Source organism: Nansenia antarctica (assembly GCF_963989245.1).
Source record: "Nansenia antarctica genome assembly, chromosome: 1".
Taxonomy (NCBI): domain Eukaryota; kingdom Metazoa; phylum Chordata; class Actinopteri; order Argentiniformes; family Microstomatidae; genus Nansenia; species Nansenia antarctica.
In genome coordinates, this window is record NC_137674.1 from 102,734,867 (window position 1) to 102,759,965 (window position 25,099).

General features: G+C 43.2%; 1 protein-coding gene across 1 annotated transcript in view; it reads left to right on the forward strand.

Annotated features, from left to right (window-relative positions):
* Positions 1–259: 259 nt before the first annotated feature.
* Positions 260–25,099, forward strand: part of LOC308155337 (AT-rich interactive domain-containing protein 5B-like) — a gene marked incomplete at both ends in the record, with an annotated part of 52,909 nt that continues 28,069 nt past the window's right edge. Inside the window, 4 exons of the mRNA XM_080528646.1 lie at positions 260–280; positions 609–863; positions 7,300–7,534; positions 23,324–23,554. Coding sequence (XP_080384772.1) covers positions 260–280; positions 609–863; positions 7,300–7,534; positions 23,324–23,554 — 742 coding nt within the window. The remainder of the gene's footprint in view (positions 281–608; positions 864–7,299; positions 7,535–23,323; positions 23,555–25,099) is intronic.

Genomic DNA, 25,099 nt, shown 5'->3' on the forward strand with positions numbered 1-25,099 from the left:
TTTCCTGATAAATACGGACATGTATTGATACATTACTATTAATTAGGCGTTTTTGTGAACTGGAATAATACACATTCATCAAATACCTAAAACATGTGTTCATTTCAGAGGACTAAAATATGTTTTATAGTTGCCCTTTATTTACCAAAGACAGATCGTAAACTTGAAGTGCTATAGGGCTCTTGCAGGACCTTCTGCAATCCATTCAAGCCAACAAGTTTGGATAGCGTGTTGAGTTTAATCAATTCAGAACGTCGAGATGGAGCCCAACTCAGTCAAGGTAACATTGTTGCCTAATGATTCATCGATATGTTTATTTTCCGAATTTAATGTTAAGTATTTGGCGGACAAATGTGTGTCTGCAGATCATTCGTAAAACTTTGATATGTTGCCTTATTTTTTACAAATCTATTTTTGTTATTATTATAAAAATAAAAATAAAATAGTTACACGATGGTGCTATTATGTCCTAAAAGCGTACGCAGGTGGTATTTAGTTTGTACTGGTACCTGTGTCCATGATTGCCCATACAAGATTATTCCATTCAGTGCGTCTTAAAAATGTAAATGTGAAAATGTCATTTATTAACTTGCTGTTTTTTTCCACAGTGGGTAGGCTCGTCTTGCGGTTTACACGGACCATATATATTCTACAAGGCTTTTAAATTTCACCGGGAGGGTAAATCAAGGATTCTGTCCCTGGGAGACTTTTTCTTCGTGAGATGTAAGCCAGAGGATCCAATTTGCATAGCGGAGGTACAGCTGTTGTGGGAGGAAAGGACAACTAAGCAACTTTTATCCAGCTCTAAACTTTATTTCTTGCCCGAAGATACTCCCCAGGGAAGGACAGTGGGCCACGGAGAGGTAATAACATAACTTACATTTTCTCATATGCATTAAGTGCTTTTCGTGCCCCCTATGAAAAACATACGTTTATTTGTTTATATCGGTTAGCCTACTATGGCATTGTCTTTATCATGTTGTCATTGTCGCATAGCATAATTATAATGCATGCATTGGCATATTGACATTGATTCCGTTACAACAGCGCAAGCTTGAGCTATCGCTGTATTTTTTTTGTCTGCTAAGCTCATTTGTTCATTGTGTGTCGACTGCTGAATGTGCAACTCAATCTTATCCAGCTGTGCGCAATAAGGCTCGTGCGCTCTGAGTTTAATTGTATTGTGGAGGGGAAAATCCGTAACCAGAGCAGAGGCTATTTCTTCACGATGCGTGTCAAATGCTGACATATGGACGATAATTGCGAAATGGCAATGCATGAGATCAAGATCAACCCCCTCTCTATTGAACAACACAATGAATATTTGTTAACCACGATAGTGCTGACTGAACTCCTGGTTTTGAAAGCAGGTGGTAACACGTCTAACTTTGCATAATTTAATTTCCATCAAATCTTCCGCATTCCAAACCAATATGATATTGTCAGCTCAAGTGAACGCATTCATGGTTTAACCTGGAATTTGACAGGTCGAATTGGGAATAGCCCCTCTCTCGTCTACGGACAGTTATTAGTCGGATTGACATTGGTAATAAACGTTGGCATTTTTGTTAAGTGGACAAATATGACGCTTGATTATCAGACTTGAGGGCTGCTAACATTTCGCAAGCGTGTGCCAGAGAGCTTGGTTTAGTTAGTTGATGAAAAATTGCCATGCACTCATCGTTTGCCATAAACCAAAACTATCTTAATGTGCTTAACCATATGCGACTATTTCCGGAATATGATGATATAGATTTAAATGTGCTGTTGAATCACTGCATTACTAGGTCACATTAAATTATGCCTGCGGTTGCAATTGTCATTAGCGAAGGACAAAGCCTGGTTTGTGTTGGACTATTCTGCTGATGGGTTACATTCTTTCCCCTTGAGTAGCTTAATACAGTACAGCGATCACGTTTCCTTCTCATGAGAAAAGGTGGGCTATTTATGCATGCACTAACCCATAATAGGCTACATGCCACTTTTACTTGCACGTCTTAACTTCTATCAACCGCTAACGTCCTCCAAGCTCTTGGCTTTAGCCTTTAACACAATGTAATTACTTAGTCATTACTTAGAAGTGCACGCATCGTCGATCATTTAGGAGGAACCTGCTCGTGCAATAAGGACAAGTCCAACCCCTCCCCTGGAGAGAGGGCTGATTTGCATTTCAAAGGGGTAACATCCACTCGTTTGGATATTTGGACAATATTCCAAGATCAAAGGGACAATAGAACTCCCAAGTGTTTTCATTGGCAAATTAATAGAGCAATAGCCCCCTGGGTGCATCTGAAATTGAGAATGACATCACATAACAAACCTATATCTTATTATCTTAACACCGATGACCCCACATTGGATGTGATTTTAAACCTCAAGCTCTCAGCAAATCGCCCTAAAATTAGATCACAAAGGAACTTACTTACTCAAATAGCTACAGTCACTGTGTGATTTCTATCAGGCAGTTTATGATCCTCAGTGGCTTTAGCCCCAATTTCGTAATCTTGAGTCAGCTTTCAAGCCCATTGAATAGGCCTGTACGATTCTGTAATGGGTATGTAATAGTCTTAATCGTACATAATGTTTACTGTGCAAGTGTGCACATGAGTTTAATAACAAGTCATTCTCTCTGTGTGATAAAAGAGGAAGGCTGTAAATCTCTCTGGAAATCCCTGCTTTGCTCTCTGTGCTGCTAATGTATGATGTCATTAGTGTTTGTACTGTATGCTCTTTGGCCCTCCTTCTCAGTACATGCAGTGACACGAGGAACATGTCCTACTGAGCTCATTTAGCCGCAGCTGACAACACTCAACCACACCTGTTCAAAGCTGCATCCTATCTCTGCTCAAAGGCATTGTGGTGGCACTCCCCATTATAACCCAGCCTTCATTTTTAGCTTTAGCAGAGAGAGGTGCCTTTTTTCCTAAACGGTCACATGAGTTAAACTAGTCATTGAGTGACACGGGATTAAGCCTGGCCCTGAACGCCCCCCTCCGGTACACGCTGGCTTAATACTGTACTGTACATGCTGTGTTTTTTGGCTCATGTTTCAGCGGAGCTGTTTCAGATAACACTCACTGACCGTGCTACAAGCACTTCAGCATTGCCACAGCTAATTGCTTAGCCTTATCTTCGCCCTGTTTTAGGTACCCCTTGTAGGAATAGAAAATTGGCTAATAGTCCGGTATCATCTATCAGCATTGATTTCACCACTTCTTTTCCTTCCTATCCCAGTGAATGCTATCCCAGTGAATGACAAACCAGTGAGGCAGTGTTTCAACGACTGCAGCAGCAGTATTGATTAACTGTGAAGGGTACTGTGGCATCTACTGTTTCCAGACCTATTTGTTGTTCATAGGAAATATACACACTTGGGTTTCAGTGCTCGAGACTGGTTCACTTGCAGAAGTCAGATGATATGAATTTGTGTCTTCTCTGATTTTCTTTCCTTGAGGGAATATAAGTTTGAATTGATAATTCTGGCCTCAGGAAAGGTATGCGGACACACCAGTAGTCTGGATATACAACCAGTAATTACAACAGGGTTAGGCCTACAGTGACTTAAATTGAGACTCATACTGTTCACTTGGGCAGTAAGCATTATACCAAATCACCCTATTCAATCTATTCAGGCAACAATGGCAGGAATTTGAGACAGGGGGGCGGCATGCTATCCCAGCTCTGCAGAACGAGCCATTAAGTCTAAAGATTGCCCTCAAGTGAATTCCTTCTGCAGTTTGAAAATCCATGCAAATTGTTGTCAGGCTTTTAGGGGTAGTACAGCCTCATTTTGAAAGATGTTATACGGAATACCCTGCAGTTCAAAGACCCCCTGAAATATCCCATCACTATGTTATTACCAAATGTATAACATTATGTAGCATTGTATACGATTCCCTGGTATATTTATATTCTTTATAACATATCATCACATATAAATATTATAACAGTAAGTCTTCCCTCAACACATAAGAGACTGGCGCTCCTTGGCTCGGTTTACATCATGTCATTGAGAAACCACTTTAACATCAAACATTGAACATGATGCATGGCTGGAAGCCCAGGCAACAGTGGATCATTATAACCTTTGAAGCAATGAAAGCTCACATGAGCCCGTTCTTACTGACTGTGTCTGCCATCGTTTTCATTCCTGAGTGAATGTTCACGGCATAGTTTAAGCACCACTGCGCAGCTTAAAGCCTGGTATGATTTGCGCCCTGATTATACACCTCATAGTGAAAATAAATCAGCTAATGTAAGGTTATGAGTTTGTTCTCGAGGCTCTACAGTTTCCAAATTACACGCTGTACAAAACAACTCTAAATAATTCAAGTTTTTTCCCCCCCCCTCCCTTTTACAAATATGAAAAACAGTCTCACGAGATTAAAAAAAAATAACTCTCTGGCTCTTTGTTTTATAGATAAGTTGCATTTGTTTTGAGACACTGTAGCCAAGGTCAGTCCTGAGGAAGATAGATAATGAACTCGTACTGTGTTTCACTCTCCCTACGGAGTGCACCAAGGAGCATTGTTCATGTCACTATGTCTATTACTCAATTACTAATCTCCTTTGGCCCGAGGAATTCCTGGCTTGACCCCCCTGAGCCACCAGGCTGAAACCCTCACAGCGTGACAGGGGCTATCTGTGGGACGCTGACTCTGACACTGAAAGGCCTGTCCAACCAATGTGCTGCCGTGCCATATAATGGTGACATGCAGGAATGCCCCTTACTGTTCCTATATCGTGCTGTCCTTTCTAGGGAACGATATGGAATAATATGGATGATACAGAGCCTTTTGAGATCATGAAATTCATTGTGTTTCGTTGAGGGAATAATTTCAACAGTTGTTGAAATGTAACAGTTTTTAAACACTCTCTGTTCTACCGAATGATACAGTTGACATTCTATACACATGACATGAGCAGTCATGTTAATCTCTGCAACAGTTTGTGGGTTGTGAAAAAGGAGTCTTTCAAAACGGTGTATCATGGCCTTCAGTAGAGTAGATAACACGTTGTAATATATCAACGCTTCATTATTAGCAGCTGTGGTTGCTCATAGATCAGATGTTGGTATTCACCTTAATGACTTACTTTGACTTAATCCTCTCTGCCCCATTGGGAGCCTAGGGCGTCCACCATGGCTCTACTCCTCCCTGTTTTCCGGGTGAAGGTTTTTGCCTCTTGCCAGAAAATCCTATTTACATTTACATTTTTGGCATTTAGCAGACGCCTTATTACAAAGCGACGTACAATCAATACATTTGAAGTAAGCAAATCAACTATCCACTAGTCATAACAGGAAAAAGTAATCTATGCTTAGGCCTGGGGCCATTGGCAGTCGTCGTGCTAGACACCTTTTTTTTTTTTTTTAAGGACACAGGAGAAACAGTACAGGGGGGAAGTAGATGACATAGTAGTAGTAGATGTCTTAGGAGTTACGGTGTAGCCATATTTACCTCAACGGTGAACCCATTTTGACACTATATTAATGCTGAAGTAATCACATCATTACCACACAAGTATAAGAGCAGCCATGGATGACTGAAACGTGTCTATATGTAATTACGAAACATGTTTTATATTAACATTAATTAAAGTCATCCACAGCTAGTGTAAGAACAACAATCTGTAATATAGTTTTTTGCGTTTTTTTGCGTTTTATTCATATATCTTGAGGTACAAAGCTGAGCATAAAACAAGAGCACCAGCCAGGCTATTTATGTCAACAACCTCTCTTTGGATTGGTTCATTTGGAGTGTCACCTTTTGTCATTGGATCAGAGTCCTCTGACCTACGTGTTTCAAGGTGGTTTTAAATTGCACTTCTTTTTTGTAAACAATCAGGACCTTAACTCGCCATGACAACTCGGTTTGGATTTTTCAATGTATTTCACCTTTATTTAGACATTGAGACCAATGTCTCTTTCACAAACCCTCCTTGCATACACACATTTTTCAACATACAAAATGACTGATCATAAAACACAATCAAGGGAAAACAACCAAATTTTCCATCGAATCCACAGCGTCTAAATGTGCTCTGTTCATGAACTGATGATTTAACAACATGGCAGCTGCTGAGTGGTGCTCACCTGTTGTTGCAAAGCTTAAGCAAATCAAGTTTCGAAATAGGATAGTTAGTTACACGGTCACACACACACACACACACACACACACACACACACACACACACACACATACACACACACACACACACGCACAGCCTACATAGTGAGTGCCTGTTTGGCAGAGTCAAGTGAATAATGTAGAGGAAAGACGCTGTTCAATCAATACATGCTCTCTGTGAGGAAAACTGTCTTGTTCTAGTCTGTTGTCAAGGTGCTCAGTTAGGGAATCTTGTGAGTGACTGATATCAAATTGCATATATTCTCTAAGAATGACCCATTTTGGATGTTTATGTACTATGCAATTACATCAAAGCATGCATGAACATTTCAGAGGAAATGTATTTGGCTGCAGGCATCAAGCTATGTGCAGTTCACTGGTACAAATCTGCAGCGCTCCATTATTCAGATGTCCTCCTTTTTTAAAGAAAGAAAGAAAGAAAACCCGCCAGTTTTGCTTGCATTGAGCCAGGACAGCAACCAGTTCCAACCACCAACTACCGACAGCTCATGATGGCTCATTATAGACGGAGGTTTGAAATTGCAGCCTTGATGTTTCTACTCACTGGAAAGACACAGATAAAATAAGCTAATTGAGATCTTGTTTTGTGTGTGTGTGTGTGTGTGTGTGTGTGTGTATTTAAAGGTTGCTTCAGTGGAGAGAGGTGTATAGACACATGCAAGGTAAACGGTGGAAAGCCCATTTCTCCAGATGGACACATCTGTCCTCCAGATTATGCAGTTTAATAATAATCTCCTACGACTCCAGCCTGATCACAAGCACTGCAACCATTATTCCTCTGATTGGAACCACATTGCAACATTTCTATGCCACACTTTTTTTTCCCATTGGAGTTGCAGTTTCTCACAAATTAAGTTAATTAAAAAAAAGTTATTTTTAAGTTTCCTCAATGGGGTTGAAACTTAACTAGACTGAACTAGACTGAAAAACAAAAAACTGCTGAATTTGAACAGATCCTCTGATTACTCTGGCCACTCATCTCTGGTAGCAGCTACGGTACATATAGAGATCTTATATATAGATCATATACAGATATATAATATACATACATTAGCTCTAGCTGGTTGTTGCAGCAATTGTAATTTGCTGCCTCACTATCAGTCCTCTGTCTCCTCCCCTCACACGTAGCCTCCTCTCCTCTCTCCCCTAGCACGAAGTCATCGCCGTGTCAGAGAAGGTCATCGTCCGGTTACAGGACCTAGTGAAGTGGACCGTGCCAGACTTCTCAGGATGGGCCCACGGGCTGCGGGCGGTGGCCCTGAAGCCCTCTGTTCTGAGGGAGCTGGGTACCAACGGGGGCAGGGAGGCTCTGCACCGGTACAGAGAGAGCACCCTGACCAGCGGCCTCAACTTCAGAGACATCCAGAGAGAGAGGGCACAACTAGGTGAGGACCACTGCCTTCCTCTCTCTTTAAAAGCTGTCGGTTTGATTGTCCGTCGATTTGAATATGCACTCCTGTATTGACAATCGTTTTCAAAGTACTAGGATTTTTTTTACAATGCTTTTAAAAAAATCTTCAGTTATGACTGTAGACCAGTTGACTGTAGACCAGTTATTAGTGACAGTGATTTGTCATTTGGGGTATGTAGTAGATTTGCAGCCTTTCTTTGCTATTTGGACTAGCTATATACTGTTGTTATTAAACCCCTTCAAGATGGAGGCTTGCTGTAGAAGAGTTAGCCACCAGTTTGGATAATATATTAGTACGAGAACCCTCTAAAGAACTGTATAAAGTATTTATAAACGGATCGTTACATTATGGTTTTATTATGCGGGCATGCCGGAAAATAATCCACCCCAGTCCTCTGCTATTCATCATTTGATGTCATTCAGGTATTTTATTTCGGTGATATTACGCATTGAACATGAATCCAAGTTATTATTAAGGCAGCAGTCAGGAATGAGTCACACTAAGCCTCGCAGATGTAAAAACACTTTTCGGTTTATTCAAATGGAGGAACTGTGAAGAACTAAACGTTCCCCTTTGAAGGCCGTTTTCCCCAGCTTGATAATTGCTGTTAGACTTTTATGACAGCAATCTGCGGGCCTGATGTCACATTGTCTGCTTTTGGTGGTCATCATTCTGTTATTCTTATTTTCGATTGATTCTACTGTAATTGCTTTTTACATAATAAACAAATTAAGTCTTTATCAAAGGCTATGGAATGGCGAAATGGCCCGGGGAACACAATGGTCTTAGAACATGTCGGCTAGATGGATTATTGATGTTTTTCTTATATCGTTTTGGGGTTTGTGTTTTATGTACAGATCCTACTGCAACCGGAGAGCTTGCTTGTTTGGTCCCTTTGAACGTTCTATTGCCCTTGAATACAGTCCATGTTGTTACAATCTCATACAAAGTGGATGGCAGAATCAATAATGTACGCTTTGTCGCTCTATTGCAGGAGCAATCAATAGTGTGTGCGTGTGATTGTGCACATTTGTCTGTGTGTGTGCGCACACGACCGTGTGTGTGTGTGTGTGTGTATTGTGCACATTTGTCTGTGTGTGTGCGCACACGACCGTGTGTGTGTGTGTGTGTGTGTGTGCTTGCTTGTTTGTGTTTTTGCGTGCCCATGCCTCCCGATGTGGGTCTGTGTGCTGGCTGTGTATTAGGGATACTGTACAGATAGATTTATTTGATGTCATGTCATGTGACCTGATGGTGATATTGTTTGACTCTGGGATGCTAATGAGTGCTGTAGCCGTTAATGACTCCATTAGCCTGTTTATAAATGCACTTGTCACTCCAAAAGAGGCTCTGCCAATGAATGTGGCTGGTCAGCAGCATCAGCCTGGCAGGACGCCAGCAGCCGTCTCTCTGTAGTGTTGGGGTCTCTCTGTAGTGTTGGGGTCTCTCTGTAGTGTTGGGGTCTCTGTAGTGTTGGGGTGTCTCTGTAGTGTTGGGGTGTCTCTGTAGTGTTGGGGTCTCTCTGTAGTGTTGGGGTGTCTCTGTAGTGTTGGGGTCTCTCTGTAGTGTTGGGGTCATTCTGTAGTGTTGGGGTCTCTCTGTAGTGTTGGGGTGTCTCTGTAGTGTTGGGGTCTCTCTGTAGTGTTGGGGTCTCTCTGTAGTGTTGGGGTCATTCTGTAGTGTTGGGGTCTCTGTAGTGTTGGTGTCTCTGTAGTGTTGGGGTCTCTGTAGTGTTGGGGTCATTCTGTAGTGTTGGGGTCTCTCTGTAGTGTTGGGGTCTCTCTGTAGTGTTGGAGTCTCTGTAGTGTTGGGGTCTCTCTGTAGTGTTGGGGTCTCTCTGTAGTGTTGGGGTCTCTGTAGTGTTGGCGTGTCTCTGTAGTGTTGGGGTGTCTCTGTAGTGTTGGGGTCTCTGTAGTGTTGGGGTCTCTGTAGTGTTGGGGTGTCTCTGTAGTGTTGGGGTCTCTCTGTAGTGTTGGGGTGTCTCTGTAGTGTTGGGGTCTCTGTAGTGTTGGGGTCTCTCTGTAGTGTTGGGGTGTCTCTGTAGTGTTGGGGTGTCTCTGTAGTGTTGGGGTGTCTCTGTAGTGTTGAGGTCTCTCTGTAGTGTTGGGGTCTCTGTAGTGTTGGGGTGTCTCTGTAGTGTTGGGGTCTCTCTGTAGTGTTGGGGTCTCTCTGTAGTGTTGGGGTGTCTCTGTAGTGTTGGGGTGTCTCTGTAGTGTTGGGGTGTCTCTGAAGTGTTGGGGTCATTCTGTAGTGTTGGGGTGTCTCTGTAGTGTTGGGGTCTCTCTGTAGTGTTGGGGTGTCTCTGTAGTGTTGGGGTGTCTCTGTAGTGTTGGGGTGTCTCTGTAGTGTTGGGGTCTCTGTAGTGTTGGGGTCTCTCTGTAGTGTTGGGGTCTCTCTGTAGTGTTGGGGTGTCTCTGTAGTGTTGGGGTCTCTGTAGTGTTGGGGTGTCTCTGTAGTGTTGGGGTCTCTGTAGTGTTGGGGTCATTCTGTAGTGTTGGAGTCTCTCTGTAGTGTCGGGGTCTCTGTAGTGTTGGTGTCTCTGTAGTGTTGGGGTGTCTCTGTAGTGTTGGGGTCTCTCTGTAGTGTTGGGGTCTCTCTGTAGTGTTGGGGTCTCTCTGTAGTGTTGGGGTGTCTCTGTAGTGTTGGGGTGTCTCTGTAGTGTTGGGGTGTCTCTGTAGTGTTGGGGTCTCTCTGTAGTGTTGGGGTCTCTCTGTAGTGTTGGGGTCATTCTGTAGTGTTGGGGTGTCTCTGTAGTGTTGGGGTCTCTCTGTAGTGTTGGGGTCTCTCTGTAGTGTTGGGGTCTCTGTAGTGTTGGGGTGTCTCTGTAGTGTTGGGGTCTCTGTAGTGTTGGGGTCTCTGTAGTGTTGGGGTGTCTCTGTAGTGTTGGGGTCTCTGTAGTGTTGGGGTGTCTCTGTAGTGTTGGGGTCTCTCTGTAGTGTTGGGGTCTCTGTAGTGTTGGGGTCTCTCTGTAGTGTTGGGGTGTCTCTGTAGTGTTGGGGTCTCTCTGTAGTGTTGGGGTCTCTCTGTAGTGTTGGGGTGTCTCTGTAGTGTTGGGGTCTCTGTAGTGTTGGGGTCTCTCTGTAGTGTTGGGGTCTCTCTGTAGTGTTGGGGTCTCTGTAGTGTTGGGGTCTCTCTGTAGTGTTGGTGTCTCTGTAGTGTTGGGGTGTCTCTGTAGTGTTGGGGTCTCTGTAGTGTTGGGGTCTCTCTGTAGTGTTGGGGTCTCTCTGTAGTGTTGGGGTCTCTCTGTAGTGTTGGGGTCATTCTGTAGTGTTGGGGTGTCTCTGTAGTGTTGGGGTCTCTCTGTAGTGTTGGGGTGTCTCTGTAGTGTTGGGGTGTCTCTGTAGTGTTGGGGTGTCTCTGTAGTGTTGGGGTGTCTCTGTAGTGTTGGGGTCTCTCTGTAGTGTTGGGGTGTCTCTGTAGTGTTGGGGTCTCTCTGTAGTGTTGGGGTCTCTGTGTAGTGTTGGGGTCTCTCTGTAGTGTTGGGGTGTCTCTGTAGTGTTGGGGTCTCTCTGTAGTGTTGGGGTCTCTCTGTAGTGTTGGGGTGTCTCTGTAGTGTTGGGGTCTCTCTGTAGTGTTGGGGTCTCTGTAGTGTTGGGGTGTCTGTAGTGTTGGGGTCTCTCTGTAGTGTTGGGGTGTCTGTAGTGTTGGGGTGTCTCTGTAGTGTTGGGGTGTCTCTGTAGTGTTGGGGTCTCTCTGTAGTGTTGGGGTCTCTCTGTAGTGTTGGGGTCTCTCTGTAGTGTTGGGGTGTCTCTGTAGTGTTGGGGTCTCTGTAGTGTTGGGGTCATTCTGTAGTGTTGGGGTCTCTGTAGTGTTGGTGTCTCTGTAGTGTTGGGGTCTCTGTAGTGTTGGGGTGTCTCTGTAGTGTTGGGGTGTCTGTAGTGTTGGGGTCTCTCTGTAGTGTTGGGGTCTCTGTAGTGTTGGGGTCTCTCTGTAGTGTTGGGGTGTCTCTGTAGTGTTGGGGTCTCTCTGTAGTGTTGGGGTCTCTGTAGTGTTGGGGTCTCTGTAGTGTTGGGGTCATTCTGTAGTGTTGGGGTCTCTGTAGTGTTGGGGTCTCTGTAGTGTTGGGGTGTCTCTGTAGTGTTGGGGTCTCTGTAGTGTTGGGGTCTCTCTGTAGTGTTGGTGTCTCTGTAGTGTTGGGGTCTCTCTGTAGTGTTGGGGTCTCTCTGTAGTGTTGGGGTCTCTCTATAGTGTTGGGGTCTCTCTGTAGTGTTGGGGGGTCTCTGTAGTGTTGGGGTCTCTGTAGTGTTGGGGGGTCTCTGTAGTGTTGGGGTCTCTGTAGTGTTGGGGTCTCTGTAGTGTTGGGGTCTCTGTAGTGTTGGGGTCTCTGTAGTGTTGGGGTCTCTGTAGTGTTGGGGTGTCTCTGTAGTGTTGGGGTCTCTGTAGTGTTGGGGTGTCTCTGTAGTGTTGGGGTCTCTGTAGTGTTGGGGTGTCTCTGTAGTGTTGGGGTCTCTCTGTAGTGTTGGGGTGTCTCTGTAGTGTTGGGGTCTCTGTAGTGTTGGGGTCTCTCTGTAGTGTTGGGGTCTCTCTGTAGTGTTGGGGTCATTCTGTAGTGTTGGTGTCTCTGTAGTGTTGGGGTGTCTCTGTAGTGTTGGGGTGTCTCTGTAGTGTTGGGGTCTCTCTGTAGTGTTGGGGTCTCTGTAGTGTTGGGGCCCTACACCATCAAGTAGATGTTTGGATAGAAATATGGCCCTGCTGACAATTGCAATGATGTACTGTGCTAATGGAGAATAGTTATTGCACATGCCCTTCAACTGTCCTCCCACTGTTCTCTTGGTCGTTTTGATAGCATCATGTAGAGTTATTATTATGTGGGAAATGATAAATCATAACCTAATGTGTCTTGTTCCTAGGCTCTCACTGTGTAAAATACAGTAAGTGCTTTCCTGCCCGCTGTGCTGCACACAACATGGGTGGTGTCTTTAGCCAAGTGTTCTCTTGACTCAGTTCTTTCTAAAGGTTCATTTCTGCTTTGTCTATCAACACCGCTGACAGCTGTCGATCGACAGAAATGATGTCTAGTCGAACTTCGCAGAGCAGTGCCGCGCACCTCCTGAACTTTGTTTCTTTCCGCCATAGATTGTCTACAACGAGTCAGGTGACACTTTGTGTTCTGTGGATTGACAATATCAACACATTATGTGACAGCGGCTGGTGAAAGGGGGAACGAGTCAAACCAATCAAAATGTTCCGACTTTTATTTTGAAAAACAGAAATACATTTCAACGTTGTTGAAAATCACAACACATACTCGCTCGCTAGTCAAACCAAAATATTGCAACGCATTATTCGGTGAGTAATCTCCACTGCTACCTAGTTAACTATAACACTATTTAAAATTGTCAGCAGGGTCATAAAACAAACTGTGTTAGTTGACTAGCGAGTGTGTCATTGATTTTCAACGACGCTGAAATGTATTCCCATTTTTCTAAATAAAAGTCTGAATATTAAATCGGCTGCAGGCTTGTTACCCCTTTCACCAGCAGCTGTCACATATTAAAAAGCACGAAACAGCCTTTAGTTGTGACTATTGCTGTGTCCTAATTGTCTACCCTGTTGTGCACTCCCCCCTCACATGGGTTTAAAAGACCTGGACTGGTGTAGAAGATGTGGTGGAGAGTTACCTCAAGCCCACTCAATCCACTCCAGACTTCAGTGAAATGCTAGAGAACTGGGAAGCAGCAAAAAAAAGAAATGTCGAAGGATTTGGTTGTTCAACAAAACAGGATACTGTCATCCTGTATCGGAAAACAATTGTGGACTCAAAGGTAATAAAGTGTGCTATTGTTATGGAGGGAAAACATTTTTCCAGCCAGCATATCCTAACATTTCCTGGCACACTTCCAGCCAGTGACAGCGTGGTTGAGAATGAAGGAGAAAAGAAAATACTCTACGGTACTAATTTGTCCTCAATAGCAAGACCACAATGGTATTCCTGATCTGAAGTATATGTTGTGTTCAATTCTAGCAATTGGCCACCACAGTAATAGGTTTGAGAACGACTGACCTTGTCTGCTGCGCACTACATCCACCACAGCTTTTCTTTTGACTGTGAACCAGAGTGGAGTCTGGTGCACTTATTCAAGAACCATCTTAAAATAAAAAATGTTTAAGGCACTTTCCACACAGAAGGCAGTGGCAGGGTCAACAGTAATATTAGACATACGATAGACGTATCTGGACCGGCAGCTGCAAGGAGACCCCCCCGACCTCACTAAGCATTAGAAAAGAACGTTTACATTTTGTCCCATCAGGGGAGGCTGGTGGAGGTATAAATCGGAGGAAGGGGCTTCTTGTAATGCATGGAACGGATTGAGGAATGGTTTGTTTGATACACACATGTTTGATACCCTTCCTCATTCCATTCCGTGCATTATGATGAGCCTGTCCTTCGATTTCTGCCGCCGCCGGCCTCCCCTGCTGTCCATCCATCCCGAGAGAACTGTCCCAATTTCTCCCTGTCGAAATTGGTTTCTTGTTTTACTCAACTGGATTGGGGTGTGAGGCTGCGATATGTCAGGTTATGCAGTAGGAGTACAGAACGACTCAAAAGAGGATCTAGTGTTGATAACACTTCTTACATGTGTATTATGCCTGTAGGTTGGAACAGCAGGGCACGGACAGGTTCATACAATGTCATCACCAGAGTAATTAGTGTTACCATAGAGTTAGCATCGCAGGATGATGTGATCGGAGACATCAACTATATCTCCATCTACTGCATGTTCTTCTCACCATGTGTAAGAGAGAGAGGGGTGGCGGGAGGGAGAGAGAGAGAGAGAGAGGGGAAGGGAGAGAGAGAGAGAGGGGGAGAGAGGGAGAGAGAGGGGGAGAGAGGGAGGGGGAGACGGAGGGGGAGAGAGAGGGAGGGGGAGAGAAAACACACACACCATATGGGCACCATTAGAGTCCTGACTCACCCTTCACGACTGTAGTTCCAGTAGCGACCAGATCTCCACAGTGAGATGACGACGGTGATTGTGCAAGGTCACCCTCCACCACCTGACACGTAGCTTGAGGACAATGTTGACACAGTCACAGAGTAAGCCACACCAATGCCTTCTAGATAACAGTGTGCCAACACACACACACATTCCTATCTGAACCTCACACCCAAAAAACAATTATAATAACAAACCAATTGTTTTTTTGTCTCCCTAGAAATGGTATTAAGCCAGAACACGGCATGTCATCTGTCTGTCTGTCCAGGTATGCAAACAGAGCCACGTTGATGCCGCCAATGGATTCTGTTCTTTTGCAGAATCGCTCTGAATATTTATGTTGACACAGACAGCCAGAGTAATAAGAGAATATAGAGCAGATCATCTATCTTCTCCTGACTGATTTATCCTGTTAGGGTTAGGGTTAGTATATTCTGTATATCCTACGTGGAGTTGATATATTGCTTTTCTATTGCACCAGTTCCCTAGGAAAGACCAATGAAATAATGTGAGTATAGAGACAATAACATGAATTTGAAAGGGAACAGGATGTCTTGTGTAGTTAAAAGCAGAGTCTTCATTCACGTCTGTGTGAGATTGTATCTGTACACTCTCCCCATTTGACTTCTTTCTTTTTTTGCCTAATTCCATAACTGTGCCGTATTGATTATGCGCCTCGCCACCCTCCACTCTGGTAGCAGTGGCTTTGGTTTATGGCCATGTCCTCTTCATTATTCTCAGACCTGTTGGAGAGCGCATCACAAGCTGTTTTTCCTCACTGATCTGCTCATATCATTAATTCCCTTATGACTGAGGTCTGGCCGGAAGCCAAAGAATTCTAAATCTGTAAGCAGTAAATTGTGTGGCGGGGTGGAAAAATCTATTAGATGTGGGGAGCGTTTGAGCATGCCTCGAATTTGAATGTGGGACTCGGAAAAATTATTCTGTGTCCTGTTCTGGCATGTGCTTTGTAATCAAATTTGGAATCCAACGGCTGTGTATTAATTTATTTTTTTGTTGTTGTTAAATGTCACATTCTGTTTCCAGCTGTTTTCACTGTGGAGCCCAGGGGCAGATAGGCCTGTCTGGTGGCCTGTTTAACAATGAGAGTGGAACACAAGGGTTGGACCTCTGGAGGAAATGAAGGGATCTGTCTCTCCATTAGCACACTCTGAAACAACAGACTTGCTATTGATGTGACCTCTCCTGTAACACGCAAGACATCTCAAACACCCACAGCACCGAAAGAGTAACGAGAAAGAGAATGTCAGGTCGCTCAAATATGTCCTCGTCTGTTTTTTCTTCATTTGATATGTTTTTTTTATTGAAGTCAAGAAAATTCAATAGAAAGTTACATTTCCTGAACTTTCGCAAAAGACGCTGTGCCCACCAGACGCACACGCAAACAAGCCTTACCTCTCTTAGCAAATCCATTATTCACAGCATTATTAAATTCAACCTGAGGGTGTTTACTTAGTTGGAATATTTGTGATTATTTACAAATGGGGTTTGTGTGCCAAGCTTTACAGAGTTGGCATGACTCGCCCGTGAGTTATTATTGTAAGCTGATCACCCATTAAAAGGTGCATTCAGGCTGTATTATTAACCACTCTCAGTTTTATAGTATGAGCTATGGATGCAAGGACTGACCATCCATGAGATCAAAAGTATAGTTTTAACCATGTTTGTTAGTGTTTGTCAGTGTTTTTGTTTTGTTTTTTGTTTTTTTAACAATTGCATTGTTTACAAACAATGGAGTAAAACAAGTTTATAGTTTGGGTTCTAATGGTTAAGACGGTTGATCTAAGCTCATGAGGCTTTTATAAGTTAATATCCTTCAAGAATCATTGACTTTACATCATACTTCATTTACAAGTCAAAAAGATATATCAATGCCAGATTGCCCCTTTAACATCTGTGAATATTTCATGAGAACATGTACCAGTCCATGTGTGTTAGAGATGTGTTTCTGCCTCTGTTATATCAGCTGCAGTGTGCTTGTGTGCACATCTTTGTTACAAAGCAGGAATTCAATCAACGCAGCTCTGCAGGGAAAGGGCACTGCCTTACACTACATGTTCACAACATAACTTTGAAAACTGACTTAAAACAAACTGCACAAGAACATACCATTTGTCTGTGGGAAAACGTTTTTGACTGACTGAACCATTTTATTGTGGCCTTTTTTGTGTGTCAGAATTCTCACAGGGAGTGGGAAGAAAGAGAAATTGCACAATAAGTTCATTGATTCATTTCCGCCTTTTATGTGGGGGCCGTTCAGCCAATCAGGTTTATTCTACAACACGGCTATTGTCCTCTGTTTCCTCCTGTCGTACTTGGATATCTTGTGATAATGTAATGTCTTTACCATTGAGAAGTAGGCTAGTAGTGAACAAAGTGTTTTGACCTTGTATGGAATGACATTTGTATGCAAGTATCTGTTCTGATATATTATATTATATGCAAGAATATGAACAGATGGACCGATATGATATATTGGTATCTAATGCTTGGTATCTTAAGCCAGAATGAAAGCTTTTCCCCTTTGGGAACTAAATTATTTCGTTTTCTCATATGCTACTGATGCCATTACCCACGTTGTAAAATGAGGCGATTCAGAAGCTTGTCTTAATCCATGCAAATTGCACATTGTACTGTATGTCATTATTGAAACAGTTCAACTTGGCTGGGTTATCTGGTGTTTATATGAAGCTTCCCTGTACAAATCTACTGATATGAAGGGCTTCTTATATAATGACAAGAATTCACAATGGACTCCTGTGACTGACAACCCCCCCCCCCCCACTCTCTAATTATACTAACTTAGAATGGGAAACAGGCTTGTCCTAAATAGCCTGTAGTATTTTTTCCCTTTCCTCTTTGTCCCTTTGCTGAAAACATTAAATCATGTTTCTTTTTATACTGTGCGTCCCGCTAGATATCTGCCATGATTTATAATGGGGGGCCTTTGAGGATATACACAGCAAGTTTCATCAAGACTGACATGTAATTCCCTCCCTGACCCAATTCCCCAATCTTCTGATAAGATGTTTTTTCTTTTCTCTTTTTTTACCCCTTCCCGCGGAATTTTCTGCCTCAAATAGGAACTCTGTATCCCATTAAGGATCCATTTAAAAGAAACATCTCATCCATTTCATTCCAGAACGCACGGAAAATGCACAGGCCTGGGACTCTGTCACGATCTTTATGATCCCGGATCGCAGCTGCTCAATTGAGTTTGTGTCGAACTATATGGCGCTGCGTGACAAATGGGAGAGGCCGTCAGAGGAGATAGAATATCATCACCTGGGTGTAGAAAGCCGTTAGACTGAGCAGGCCAGTAGTAGTGGACAGACATGACTCAGAAAGCCCTCCAGCCTCCCCTTGTTGTCAGAACTTGTTGTCTTTCCCATAGAGCCTCTATGTTTACTAACAGCTTGGCCATTATTGATAGTTAGGGAATGAGTAATGGCACTACAATGTCAGTGTTGTTGTTCTATCTATATCTCAAAAAATGCTAATGGGTTTTAAACTGCACTGAATTGAATCAGTCAAAAGGCACACTTTTGGAGACAGCTTATCAAAAGGAAAAAAAAGAAAAAAGGTCTTAGAATACAGTACATGTTTGTTTATATCAATGATGCCTCTTTGGTACAATTATAGCCTTGGTTTTACTAGGCTATATGATTGTGTTGATGCCGAAACTATAATTTAGTTTCAGGCATGAAAAGACCCCACTGGAACGTTCCGATGGCTCGTTTGTAACAGCTATCGTCTTTGATAGTCAAAGGAACCAATTTGGCTCGAGAAGCTCTGAATAATTTCAACATGTATTACAGAGCCTATTAAATGCAAACTTTTCAATCTAGCAATCAATAACGCCGACAGCTTACACTGGCGCCATGCCAGCCACATTAGAGCTGCTGGCGCTTGTTGCTAGGGAGCGGAGCCCGCTTAGGGGATGGAATGTTTAATGTAATAGAATCACATAAATCAACTCAGGGAAAGTGCTGTTTTCTCTGTCTCTCTCCCTCTCCCTCTCTCTCAAAACCATTTGAAATGGGAGTATGTTTTTGAAAATGTGGTTTATTGCCATTTTTTCGATGTCAACTGTCAGAACATCTGGACGCAAATTAAGAACAGTGTAGCAGGATAAAAATAAATAAAAAGTAGTTCACAGAAGAAAGAACAGTAGGTGTAGCCTAAATTGTGAGTGGGTGAGTGTGTGCATGAACGTGTTTTCGCACGTGTCTGTATTAATAGCTGCCTTGCGCAGTACACTTGAACAAATTGAGGTGAAAATTCTATAAACGTTGCCTTTTTTCGTGTTCGAAAGCCCCCCCCCTGCGCACGCACACACACACACACACACACACACACACACACACACACACACACACACATTTTTTTGTTGTTGAGCGAGGCGCTTTAGTTATGTTGGATGATTAAGAACAGCTTGCTCTCTCTCTCTCTCTCTCTCTCTCTCTCCCTCTCCCCCCCCCCCCTCTTCCCCTCTGCCCTCCACACAGTTTCAATAGAACATTTCCTCTGGGTGTTTGTGCCCTTTTGTGAGAATACGATTCTCTTTGAAGGGCTCCCGACATGCCTGATGAATGTGGAGGGCTGATACAGCTCCTTAAAAGCCTGATCTAAACGGGGGAGTGTTCCGCTGCAGTACATGTATTGTGCTGCTCTCTGTGTGTGTGTGAAGGCAAGTCAATACAAGACAGCAATGCAGCCATTGAGTCATTGTAGATACAGCATAATTATGCCCTAAGTATAAAAAGTAATGATTATGGCACTTTTTCATAGAAAAGAGAGAAGTGTATATATATATATATATATATATATATATATATATATATATATATATATATATATATGTACATATATAGGCCTATGTATTATAGTAGTTACTGAAACCTATTGTATTTTTTCTATATTCAGCATTGGCGGTATTTGTAGTATTTGCTAGTCTCGTTTTTTTCTCGGTTCAATAAAGACAGCTTGAGAAGCAGAACATATAATAGTCTTCCATGTCATATTCTTTTTATGAGAAGTGTAGATGCTGCAGGACAGCGAGGCAGCTGAACCAGATGAATGAGATGTGTTATGCATTATGAAAGGAATCTGGGCTAAATGGAAACCTCTGAAATCAATACACAGCACAACAGCAGAAAGGGAGTGTATGGAGAAAGAATACCAAACAGTTTCCCCTCCTCACATTTGAAAGCTTTACATTTTGTTGTGATATCAGTGCTGTGTATATATATATATATATATATATATATATATATATATATATATATATACTGTATAAGATCAGACTGTAAAAGAAGATACAGTATCAATGTGATGTTATTGGCTAGGACAGTGAATGCATAACATCGTGCCAACCCCATATAACATTTAGACTCTGTAAATTCCTTGGCTGGTTGGATAATGTGGAAATGACAACGGCAAATTGCAGCCCAGTGAGTGATTTAGGACATAGCCACTGACACATAGTAGGACTATGAGAGAATAATGTTTTTCAACGTTTATTTTCCTTCCATGAACAGAATTCATAGAGCTTGAAAGGTCAAAGGTTATGCCTGGTTTAGAGATTCAGTTGACCTTAAATGTAAGATAAAGTGTACAGAAATAACATTTGTCTTGCACATGGGGTCTTTGTCTGGTGTTAGACAGTATATGTATATACTGTATACATATATGTATAGTATAGTACATATATATATACAGTATATATACTATATATATATGTCTGTGTCTGTGTCTATTTCCCCACTATTTTCTATTTTCTCAGTTCACCCTGGCTAGCATTGTCAGAAAAATGATTAAACGTTTCATCTGAAAAATCTAAAATATTCACTTTTCCAGTGATTATTCAGTGACATTGTGATGCTTAGCGCAGCAATATTGTAAACCGTACGTCTTGAATTCCATCAACTTTGTCCTTGAATTGTCTTATTGTAATTCTGCAGTTGTTATTCCTCAGCTGAGAACAAGGACCTACCATCCATTTAGTGGAGTCAGGGCTGAAAGGCACATTGTATAATCCACTGCTGCTTTCTTGGATACACTGTGATTGCTGTCATGAATAGCGAGGAAGTGTCTTGAATGAATGGTTATGATTTCGGGTGTCCCGTGGTGTTTATGACCGTGATGCAACCGTGGTGTGTTGTTTTGTGTTTATGATGCTTTGGGGTGGATTTACGACGCATTCCTGAAATAATCTGTTACATGGTCGTTTAATCATCTCCACAGTTACTACTCTAGGGCCCGCACAAAAGGCTGTTTGTCATAACCAGCAGGTTCGGTCGTCCCAAAAAGTATCGAGGAGAGGCTGAGGGAAAGAGAGAGAGAGAGAGAGAGAGAGAAAAGAGAGAGAAAACTGTATAATGTTCTCTCTATCTTTCAGCTCTCCAGTGATCATAGAGCTAGAGCCCCAGCTAATTAAAATGCTTATGTAAAGATAAGGACGTCCTTTATTTAGAAAGGTCAGGCTTTATGAACAAAGGAATTTAAAGTGTGCATCTGTACAGACACACACACACACACACACACACACACACACACACACACACACACACACACACACACACATACACACACACACACACACACACGCACACACACACACACACACACACACACACACACACACACAGACACACACAGACACACACACACACACACACACACACACACAGACACACACACACACACACACACACACACACACACACACACACAGACACACACACACACACACACACACACACACACGCACACACACACACACACACACACACACACACACACACACACACACACACACACACACACACACACACACAGTTAAAGCCCCAAAGCTTCTCTAAATTGAATGTAATCAGTTGAAGGCTGCAGGGTCCCTCAGGGGACCACTGCGTCCAGAGATGCCTCGCTAGTTGAAATAAAATCCTTGACATTTTGAAACTAACCCTGTGTTACAAACATCTATAATTGCCCAAGACAACAGAAACCATCTGTGATGAGTGTGTGTGTGTGTGTGTGTGTGTGTGTGTGTGTGTGTGTGAGATGGGGGGGGCGGGGGTCACAGTGGCTCTGTTCCTTACCTTTGAAGCATTAGTATTAGTCAGTTGAGTTGACACTTTGTTGTATTTGGTATCTAATAAGGGCCATGTCCCAAACAAGCCAAATATATACGACACATGTTTACAATGTTGATGTGTGCTACCATACTCAGACCCTATCCGATTTGGACGCTCACCTATGCATCAATATAATATTGGATTTCATTATCATATCATACAGTATGCACATTCATTAACATGGTGAATATCGTCTTTCATGCCCGACAACAAAGAGATGGGGAATTTTGATTTGAAGCACAACTTGCAAGTCAATATAGGCACAATTTAATATATCGTGCCCATATCGACCAGCAGTTGTATATATCGTGCCCGATATTGAGCAGCAGTTGTGCTTCAAATAAAACCCAAAAGAATCTTTGTTGTGGCGTTTTGGAATAGTTGGCCAGGTGCCACATAGTATTACGGAGTGCCATGCTGCTCTCAACTCCTCGTTACGCCAAACACCTCTGGGTAGCTGGATAGCTGCCTGCTACACTTCTGAACACAAAGCCCATCCCACCCAGAAGTTGTCCTCTGGCGCAGGGGAGGCTGGTGGAGGTAGAAATCGGAGGACGGGGCTCATTAATACACGGAATGCGATAAGGACACATCTTTGATAGCACTTCTCATTTCATTCTGTGCATTACAATGAGCCCCGTCCTCCAATTTCTACCTCCACCAAGCCTCCCCCGTCCTGATTCTGATGGCTAGATATTCCGTCTATTTAATGCTATTGCATGCTAACCTTCTAGTCCTCTGCCACAGCAAATCCAATTATTTCTTGTTTGCTGTACTCCTGTTTTTCTATTGCTTTATAACAGTCCATTAAGCCATCTCAACCCTAGTTTTCTGTGCGGCTTTGTGTACGAACATCGATGGAAACGTTTCTGTACATGTTTTTGGCCAAGGCTTTTACAGTCCTATATATTTGTCATGTCAACAATGCTTTTTTGGCTTCAATGCTAGGATATCCTCCCTCCATAAGGCTGTTATATGTGTTTTCCTCTCATGAACGTCATGGTTTGTGTAACAATATCAGCTGATGGGTTCTTTTGATGGATCACAGCTCTAACAAGGTTACCTCTTACATTCTATCCCTCTATCCATACCGCAAGAGTCTGAACGACAGGACTGCCTTCAGGGGAAATGTCCCACATGCCTATTTTACCCCCAAAGTTAGCCGTCATGGGAAAACCGCAGCGACGATTTAGGTCTAAGTTGCTGGTTGGATCTTGTGGAAATTGCAGCCTCACCTTGACGTTTTTGTCGCTCTTTCCTCTCAGATAATGTTATTTGCAATGTAATCACTCATCCCCACATACAGCATGTGTGGGCTAAAGAACATGTTGTATCCTATTCAACGATATTATCTTCACCTAGAGAAAGTTCACATGTTGATGCATTTTCGTTTGGTGGATAATAGCCAACTTGTAGACAGAATTAGCCCTTGCTTTAACCCCAACATAGTTGACATGTTGGTGCCTATGTCAGGGTGAAACAAGAGCTAATTCTGTCATGTTGACTGTTATCAGCTAAGAGGAATGGATTAGCACCTGAACCATGTTGGGGTGAAACAAGGGCTAATTCTCTCTGTACACGTTGGCTATTATCAACTAAGAAAAATGCACCGACATGTTAACTGGGTGAAACCAAGACTAACTGTGTCTCCATGATCTCCCTCCCAGGCCAGGAAGACGATGGCAGGAAGGTTCTGGTGCTGAGCTACCTCCAGTACTGCCGGTACCGCTCGGTGCTGGCCCGCCTCCGAGCGCAGCCGTCCTCCCTGCTCACAGACCACACCGTGCTGGCGCTGGGCGCCATCGCCTCCCTCCGCGGCAGCACCTGGGTCCTCTACTGCAGGGACACCTTCGAACATCCCACCCTGGTGGACAACGAGAGCGTCTGCGACCAGTTCGGTGAGTCTCCTCTTCACAGCAGAACACACGAGATGTCGGTCAGTCAATCCCTGAGGGGATGGATGGAAATTATCGCCATCATCATTTTCTCTGAGAAAACCTGGTCCAATTTCTTGAATTGAATCTCAGTTCACCTCCTCATGTGTTGACCCAATCGAAATGGAATTGGCCCCTAATACCCGACAGGACACGCTAAGCTAATGAGTCACGTCTTTGTCCCGAGATAGTTCTTTTACCTCGAGCACTGCCGCATCATTGAACAGTGGAACCCGCTCCAATCGTTATGAAGAGATTTGCGGCTGGTCATATAATTTGAAGTGTGAGGGGAAACAGTTTTATGCGTAGGAAACTATGCTCTGAATAGCTGCCTCACGTCCTGCTTGGTTGGCCCGTCCCGCTGCCTCATATAATCCCAGGCTCAGGGCTCTCTCACTTCATGACTGAAGTGTGGAGAGGTAACCACCATTTCCCTGAATGCGCCACATAATGGGTTGCACTCATATAATCAAACATTCCATTCTCCCTCATGTTTAATCCACATTTTTACTACGTGAAGTGCCACGGGAGTGAATAAAAGGCAGCTGTAAAAGCTGAAAAAGAGCCGGGGAGCATTATTCATGCTTTTTCAATGCTAATTCTGACCTTTTAGTTTTGGCCCACTCATTTTCTGCTGCCCCCCCCCCTTTAAATAGACATTCCCTTGTTATTCATAAAAGTGTTTTGACAAGCTCCACAGGGTGTGTGAGCAGAATGGCATTTAGTAAAGTTGGGACACTGGTGGTACAGTACAGTAGGAATACTGCTGTCTGGTGAGGACTGAGTGCTGCTACTGTTGTCTAGAATAACCAGGAAGAGTTTGTTATCGGTTGGTTTACGCGATAGCATGAGACCTGCTCTCTACCCCTTCTTTAACCAAGGGACGCACGATGTTGTGTCTGTCAGCGTCATGTTCTGTTCTAACTATCCGTCAGGGGAGGCTGGTGGAGGTAGAAATCGTTGTTATGCTTGGGATGAGTCCGTCCTCTGATTTCTACCTCCACCAGCCTCCCCATGTTCATATTCATGTACTGCGGCTTCCTATCTACCCAGTTGTGGTGATGATGATGATGATGAGAGTGGGACTATTGCATATTATGATCCCATTTTCTATGAATACACTCTCATCCCAGATGTGATGGAGCCGGGACGATTCAGTGATATGTAACGTGATCTGGCGATGACAGTGTTTGGTAATAACATCAGCCTTGCCAGGCAGTCCCTCAGAGAGACAGATAGACAGATGGAAACAATTATTGACTGTTTGATCTGTCGGGATGGCGTGAGAGTAAAACATTCATAATATTATTACATTATTACTCTATTTCAATAATGGATATTCAGAATTTCATGCTTGCACATGGCAACTACTGTATGGGCCCACATGTTTCTCAAGCATTCTAATACGCTCTAGGCAGAGTTGCTTAGCCTCCCTACCCCCGCCTCTTAGAGGCACATTACCTATGCATACACATTGCTTAAATCGACAGTAATTTGAAATGTGATGAG